At 35.2% G+C, this 8,358-nt stretch overlaps 3 protein-coding genes across 3 annotated transcripts; all 3 read right to left on the reverse strand.

Annotated features, from left to right (window-relative positions):
- Positions 1-367: 367 nt before the first annotated feature.
- LOC116840366 (zinc finger protein 761-like) lies at positions 368-880 on the reverse strand. Its single transcript, XM_032806985.1, has one exon. It carries the CDS (start codon positions 878-880, stop codon positions 368-370), a length of 513 nt encoding a protein of 170 aa, XP_032662876.1.
- An 895-nt stretch (positions 881-1,775) lies between these two features.
- LOC116840367 (histone-lysine N-methyltransferase PRDM9-like) lies at positions 1,776-2,135 on the reverse strand. Its single transcript, XM_032806986.1, has one exon. The coding sequence runs from the start codon at positions 2,133-2,135 to the stop codon at positions 1,776-1,778; it is 360 nt and encodes a 119-aa protein (XP_032662877.1).
- Positions 2,136-2,164: 29 nt separating this feature from the next.
- Positions 2,165-7,728, reverse strand: LOC116840368 (histone-lysine N-methyltransferase PRDM9-like). The gene is made up of 3 exons (XM_032806987.1): positions 7,539-7,728; positions 7,316-7,450; positions 2,165-4,599 (listed from the first exon to the last, which is right to left on the reverse strand). Exons 1-3 carry the CDS (start codon positions 7,726-7,728, stop codon positions 4,307-4,309), a joined length of 618 nt encoding a protein of 205 aa, XP_032662878.1. The 3' UTR covers positions 2,165-4,306.
- Between the last annotated feature and the right edge of the window lie 630 nt (positions 7,729-8,358).

Genomic DNA, 8,358 nt, shown 5'->3' on the forward strand with positions numbered 1-8,358 from the left:
TATGAACAAAAAGGAACCTCCCGTAAGAGGTTTCTGCTCAGTCAATTGTTCTCAGTTATCTCAATTGAGTTTCAATACAGTTGAATGTTCAAACGAAATGAAAAATAATGTTTTCGGTAACAAGGATATTATTTCTTGTTCGCGAGTTTTCCGTCTGGTCCACTCACACGAACAGAGAGTTTTCCCCCGTGTAAGAGAGCGCGCGTTTAAACGAATGATAATACATAGCCGACACTTCGAGATCCGGAGGAACACCGGTCCCGTGCAGTCCTGTTCATAAAGACGGTAACAACACTCAATCGCACCGACACACGCCAATTATTTCAGGAATCGAGCAACAGGGCTCGTCACCGCGACTCGTTCCTCCTTATAGGCTCGCCTTGTCCACTTTCAAGGCGTGATTACTCTCCTTGTCACCGCACACCAGCCGCTGATGCCGGCGCAGGGTGTCTAGCCTTCTGTACGTCTTGCCGCACTGATTGCAATAGTACTCCTGCTGCTGGAGCCTCTCCAGCTTCTCCTGCCGATCTTGAAAGGACGCCAAGAATTCGTCACACTTCTGCTGATGACGCTTCAGGCTGTCGACTCGCGTGTAAGCTCTGCCGCAGCCGTCACAGCGGAATTGCTGACAGGTCTTCGCGCTTTTCTGCACCACGTTGGTCTCCACGCTGTTCAGGATCGAGGAGTCGCAGAGCAGGTAGTTCATCGTCAGCTGGCCGTGGAACGGCACCTCGCACACTTCCGCCTCCTCGTCGTTGCTCTTGTCCGCGCTGCCGCACTGCCCGTTCTCGTCTGCAAAGACACGATAGCCCGTTAAAAAGAAGGAGGACACGCGCGAGAACGACCAGCAAGCGAGCATCGTACAGCCGGCGGCATGCATGTTCTCACGAATTACCTTCTGATTTCGAGTTTAGTAATAATTGTAGGGTCGGGCAAAGTATAGAGGAGAATTAGAAATTATCTTGACAAGCTCGATCGTTAGTCGTACGGAGACTTTCTAGGATACTTTTTATCGAAAGATTAGAGAGAACGATATTGAGAAACGGTCTCAAGTGTGTGGTATACATTTCTTCTTATGTATTTCGAGTAAGAGTTTCGATTAGGGTTTGGAAATTTGGCAACAGAGAGAGAGAGAGAGAGAGAGAGAGAGAGAGAGAGAGAGAGAGAGAGAGAGAGAGAGAGAGAGAGAAAGAGAGAGAGAATGAGAAAGAGAAAAAGAGCTACCTTCTCGAAATCTGCATATTTATTTATTTAGAAAAATAATGAGGCTACGTGGACACATGTGATTTTATAACATGCATTTCCACATGCATGTTCACAATTACAAAGAGGTAACTCTTGTAGACGCGAAGAAGGCCTAGAACATAGCAGGCCAAATGTTAGTCGCGAAATAAGCTACCCTTATAAACGTACATGTTTGGTGTCATATACATTACACATCCAGAACGGCAGATAACAATCAGTTGATAAAATCATTCGCCTTTTCAAATACATATCGCGTGCACCAGGTACTTATAATTTTGTCCTTAGACAGCCCGCGCGTATAAACGATTACTTAACCGTACACTCCTTCCTCTTTTATTGTTCACTTATAAGTTTAGTAAGATATATTGTAAACTTGCAATGAAATTATAATTGAGACACGCCTGCGACACGCCTAGACAAACTACACTAAAAATCTATGCGATACAAATACGTTACATGGTTCCCGAATTAACACGGAGAAGTGCTCTTTTTCTTCGCGGCACGAAAGAAACGCGAGAGAAAGTCTACGTTCACTTGTGCTCATCTTTGACCGAGGTCTTATCTCTTAGCTCAGCCGCATGAACAGCATTTATATGCTGGCGCAGGGACTGCGGCTTGACGAACTTCTCGCCACAATAAATACAACATTTAATTTCGCTTTTCACTCTGCAATAGAGCCTCTCGTGTCTCTTTAGGCTGTCGGCCCTTGAGAAACTCTTGCCACATTCCTGACAAACGCGCGGGATCATGTTCTTCTTGCGATGCTCCATAGTATCCGGTGATAGCTCGTAATCGGTGGTGACGAACTCGTAGTAACTTTGCGACATGTCGTTGTCGATTTCCTGCTTCACGGACAGTTCGTGATTCACGAGCCACTCACTCAGCTCCATGTCATCTATAAAAAAAAAAGATAAAAAAATGGGGAACATTCGTTAAATGCACTCAGACAATTTACGCATCGTAAAGACGAAGAACGGGACAAATTTTGGGCGAAAGATATAACCACATGCATATGCACACATACACACATATACACATATATTTATATACATATACATATATATGTATATGTGTGTATATATAGAAAGAAAGAAAGAAAAAGAAGGAGAGAGAGGAGAGAGAAAGAGAGACAGACAGAGAAAGAGAGAGAGAGGAGGGAGCGCCCATAAATGCATTATTGTCAATAAATTGGAGAAATATAATGATTTTGTTGGTAGAAACATAAACATGAGACTGCTAATAAATGAATTTGCATGGAGTACTTAAGAGTAAAGACTTGCAAAGTACAATAAATTCAGTAGGCGTTCAGTTATTATTGCAGACCAATTCGATTATTTTTATCGGTGAATTCAGGAGAGGAAAGAATGATTATTATACCTAAATATCTATTTGCATCTTGTATTTATAAATTCGACAATCTAAAATATTGTAATGTTGCATGACAATGGTGAGTGTGGGTTTTATTCGCTATAATATAAAGAATGAACAAAATAAACGCAAAATAGAAATGGGTAACATCTTCCTGGGAACAAAGTAAACACAATATAGAAATAGGTAACATTCACCTCAGAATGTATTTTCCACGCATTTACATTATGTTCTATTCATAGATCACTTTATTTCTATATAGTGTGCGTACAATAAAGCCGTTGTATAACAATGTTATCATATTATAAGATTAACATCAAAATAAACAAGTCAGAGTAATCACGGCCAGAATGGAAAACCTGATGTACCTTCAAAATTAAATAAAAATTGTTAATAATAATTTTAAAATTATTATAATTAATTATATCACTTTTATATATATCTTAATTTGACCATTTTAGGATAACATAAAATAATAATTGAAAAAAATATTTTAAATTTATAAGAAATACGCTAATTGATCTTGTACTGCTACTAACATCGTCCAAACAGATGCAAGTCATTGTTTGATTAAAAGATTCTAATTTAGAAAAAATAGCCGAAAATATAGGACGTATTTATGAATTTTTCCAAAGAAATGGATAAAGATATCAATATGGAGTTTTGGCTATATTGCTTTCTAAGTATAAAAAGATTATTATTATTATTTTATTATTATTATTATTATTATTTATTAAAAAATTGAAAGTTCGTCTTCCAGCTTTTTTGTGCGATATCGTCGGCTGCTTCTAACTGGTAGACTACATTACAACTCGTATAATCTGAAATAAATGAGACAGAAAATTTAAAAAGTGTATTAAATTTTCTGGTCCCATTTATTCCAGATTATTACACGCGCTATAATATTGTTTACCAGTTGGAGGCATACGGCTATACCGCGCTTAGTACAAAAATCTGTATAGAATTTACAATTTTTTTTCTAACTAATTTTCTTATACTTAAAACAATGATAAATAGTATAGTCAAAACCTTATATTGATTTCTTTATTCATCCTTTTAGAAAATACATGAAAATTTTTCGGCTAAATTAGAACTTCTTTTTCAAATGATACTAGCTGCAGCTCGGGATCAATTGTTGAGTACCATGTTATTCATATTTGGATTCCTCAAGAGTTTCACCACCTACTTAAGGTAATGGTTTTAATTAAGGAAATAATCTAAATATTTTACTTTTTTAATTGAGTACAACTCACGCGCGATTGACAATTTTTTAAGTAACTTGACTCTGCATATGACCGTGCGTGAGAATTCAGACTTTTGGTCACTCAAGTCTAGCGTGGCACTCAGTATGTTAAAAAAATATGTATTTGTAAATTTTTATTATTACTATTAAACTCAGATATGATTTTACAGATATAATTTTAAAATTCACAAATGTGTAAATTAATATAATAGTGATATAATTATCTATATTAATTTAATTATTTATTTTAATTTCTAGTTAATTATTTATATTATTATTTTAATCTATATTATCAGTCTAATCTCAGAGCCGATGGAAACACCGCGTGGCGTTGATCAATGATTTCCACTCACTGATCATCGGTTCAGTCTCTGTGTAATCGTAAATGTAAGAGGAAAACAGTATATATATTTTTTTTTAAGGTGCGAACATTTATCACGGGGGCATCGGTTACAGATTATGCTTCATGTTCATGTGATTGGTCAGTTCGTATCGACGGTAAAAGTTTTTCATGCAGAACTTGCAATTGTATTTGGGCTGCTTGCCGCACTCCAGCCTCTGATGTCGCCGCAGATTGTCCATCCATTTGTATCCTTTGCCGCACTCGCCGCACATGTAACGCTGCTCGTGCGTTGGCGTTGCCTGGCCGCGACTTAACAAAGGTAGAGGTACACGTGCCATGTCTAATTGTAAGTCAGCGGTGTTTAACTCCAACCCGCTAAGCTCGTCCATGAGAGCACCGGCTGAAACACGGAAAGATCCCGTTATTCGGGGAAAATCAATGGCGGCTGATATCGATGTGATTTGTGCGAATACCGGTCAACCAGTCGCATTGTTATATTATTTGTCGGGTGTTAATGATCATACCGGGACCTCATGACCATTTAATAACGACGTATCTCGTTGCAGTTCATGGAAATTGATCATTAATTTGTGCCTTCGTGATCGATCGTTGACTTTTTAATTATAGTTTAATTGACAACAGTCGGATCTTAAAGTTGAACGAAGCCAAGACTCCGTCTAAGATCGTTTATATTAGTTATGAAACCGGCCAAATTGCGACGCGTTTTTAATTTTTGAATCTTCAACTGAAGATAAACGAAAATATTTTGCTTTGTAGTATAACGACAATTTACGGATTACAATTATTACGCGCTTATACGATTATATGTAAGTATTTACTGAAAACAGCAAAACGGCAACTCTTTCCTTTTATTGAAATCGTACATCGTAACTCTGGGGAAAATATAATTTTTGGTCTCGTTAGTATAGTAATAGTATGAACAAAAAAAGAATTAGGATCGCAAGTTTTATACATTAATCAAGTAACCATCGACAATCTTAGATTATGTTTCCAAAAGAAGGCACGTGAGAAACATTATATTCTTTAGAATTGAAAAAGGGATAGTACTTTAAATTCGCACATTTCCATCGTGTTAATGTTATTGCAGGCTGACAAACCTGTAATTATTAAATGAGATATTAACCGAAAATATTGCGTAGAACAATCACACGACACAATTTATTTGTGCCAAAAAATGGGACAATACAAGATATGCGCGCATTCATTTTGACGAAAACATCAATATAATTTATGTAATACTATAATTTATATATTATTATAATACCTAAAAATAATTAAGGTCAAAAAGTGATAATGCATAATTATGCTCATATACACACACACAATCATACTCATATACATGCATACATATATAAAATTTTGTTCACAACGATATTACAAACTAATAATCATATGTATGATTTCGTATCGATAAGTTATTGTTGCCAGGTACTATAATCGATTTATTCGTTGGTTACCCCATATCCGTAGACATAAATATACTTTAAAGAGATTACAAAATTTACATACATATATTAGTCGTACATCAATTATAGCCACAACAACATTTTATAAAAGAGGGAAAGAGAGAGAGGGTCAAAATGTTTATTCTAAAATAATTAAAGAAACTATATTGCAATATATGGATGCATATCCAAGTGTCCATTAATAATATTGATCTTGATGGATTAATTATTAATTATTATATTTGTTTATTTCTTCACAGCACTATTATTGGTAAAATCTCATTTGAGTATAATACGGTTCAAATAAAACAAATATGTAACTTAGCAAGTAACTCTTTTAAAATTTTTCTCAGAAGTTGTAACAAATAACAATCAATAGTTACGCAATGGTATTTCTAGCAATGTCTCATAATATTCATGTATTAGAATAGGAAAAAAAATATTAATAATCCTCACGTTCTTTCAATGCTTAATATATTACCAAGCTACGAAAATAGATCAATCACATTTCTTATCGATAGTCGATTGTTCTATCGCGATATTAACAGAATTTCAGGAGCAAAATCAAATGTGTACGATATGAAGGGAAATTCAACTCTTCTCCTCGAGAGTGCACTAAAAAAAATGATACATGATGACACATATATGAGAGACATATATCATATGCATGTACAAGGATATTATATAAAACAGAATATAGCATAAGTCTCTCTGTGTACATTACAATTACCAATACGACTGCACGAAAATGTAGAATAAATTACTACATTTTGTACGCATACACGAAACATTAAGTGCTCTTGTAGACCTGTTCTGTAATTTTTCAACACTTATATTGCAGCTGTATTGTTACATATGTGTACCCTTTGCGATTCTGTATTCTGCAAATAAGTTTAACTTCATTCTAATTCATTTATACATTGTAAAAACTGATGTGTTAAATTTAACACATTTTATGTGTCCCAAATCATTCACTCTCATTTATGAAATAAATTTAACACAAAACAAATGTGTTAAAAAGTAACGCGCATAATATGAAAAAAATTAACACAAGAATTTAATACTTGAATACCGTTAGGAATCACAGGTTGTATGAAATTGACATATTTAATATGTCAGACATAGATTATGTCAATTTAACATTTTCATTTCATCAAAACCATAGATTAATACTTCTCTCAAATGTTAAAGTAATGTTTTATTTTAGTTAATTTAACATTATACATATGTCAATTTAATACAAACTGTAATTTTTGATGGTATTCAAGTGTTAAATTCTTATATTAATTTTTTACTTCTTGTGCATGTTACTTTTTACCACATTTGTTTTGTGTTAAATTTACATATAAATGAGAGTGGATGATTTGGGACATATGAAATATTAAATTTAACACATCAGTTTTTACAGTGTAATAAATGTCATTTCTGCCTATATTTCCTTTACCTTTAGCGTTAAATCTCTGAAAACGCTCGAAGAAAAGGCATGTAGCGCAAAGCATAAACATAACATACAAAATACAATTTTCGCGAATGGAAACAACGTATATCTCGTTAATAGAGCAATAAAACAAAGAATTACAGAACAGGCTTGGTAGCTTCAGTTTTATTTCTTTTTGGCTAAATAGTTTCGCGATCCCTTCGAAGGCTCACATTTGAAAGACGAGTTAGCAGAAATGTGTTTGCAAGTGCTCCTTATATCTGTCGCGTCTATAGAATCTTCTCGCGCAGATTTCGCACTTGTTCCTCGCTTCCTTGTTACCGCATTGGAGCTGATGCCGACGAAGACTGCACATCCACGAGTAACTCTTCCCGCAAGTGTCGCACGTAAACTTCTGCCGTATGCTCGGGTCGTCCATGTTTTCCACAATCATACGAAATGCGGGGTCGATCAAGCTTTTCGCTTTTAGATAGTCATCATCCGCTGCCATGTCTTTCAAGTCGCGACACAAACTCCACACGTTGCTCACGATAAGTCCTGCTGACATAAAACAAACGTGAGTGAGAAGATCTTGTGAGTCGACGATTCGCGTTCGCTCTGCGAGATTGTTGTTGAGGGCAGACATAATTTCGGGCGAATGTAAACAAGCACGATCAGCAGGAAATGTAATTCAGATTGGGTTGAAATCTAGATCTTTGTTGGAACATTGTTTAACACACGTGATCATTAGTTTATCGGGACTTATTTTAACGGAGGAGCTTATTTCATATCATAGCAGTAAGATCCGTATATAATAGTGATTGTAAAAAAGGTCGAATCGACGCCATGCATGGAATCTGAGAATGCCAATTATATCAAATTTTCAACATTTCATTAAGAACAAATGTAGCTCAACAAGTGAAAATTGATTAAAGTAGACTGCATATACATTATTTTAGAAAAAAAGACAATCATCTATAAATGATGGCAATACGGTCCGCAAATTATAAATACATGCGATTTTCAAGATTGTCAAGGAACAATCTTTGTCGTTACATAGTAACGTAGAAAAATAATAATGCCGTCAAATAATAAATTTGGCTTTAAAAATAAAAGTTCGATGTCAAACATTACTTTGCTGATTTAGACTACAATAGCAGAGAAAAACATGAGCATAAAATTGAGAAAAGTTTGAGAAATGCGTTTTTCATCAGCAAAAAGATAAAATAGACAAGACTGCACATATACCACGCGGAAAAAGAACAGATCACGTGGA

Source organism: Odontomachus brunneus, unplaced genomic scaffold, assembly GCF_010583005.1.
Source record: "Odontomachus brunneus isolate Ranch 3 - 2012 unplaced genomic scaffold, Obru_v1 Obru_scaffold_009, whole genome shotgun sequence".
Taxonomy (NCBI): Eukaryota; Metazoa; Arthropoda; class Insecta; order Hymenoptera; family Formicidae; genus Odontomachus; species Odontomachus brunneus.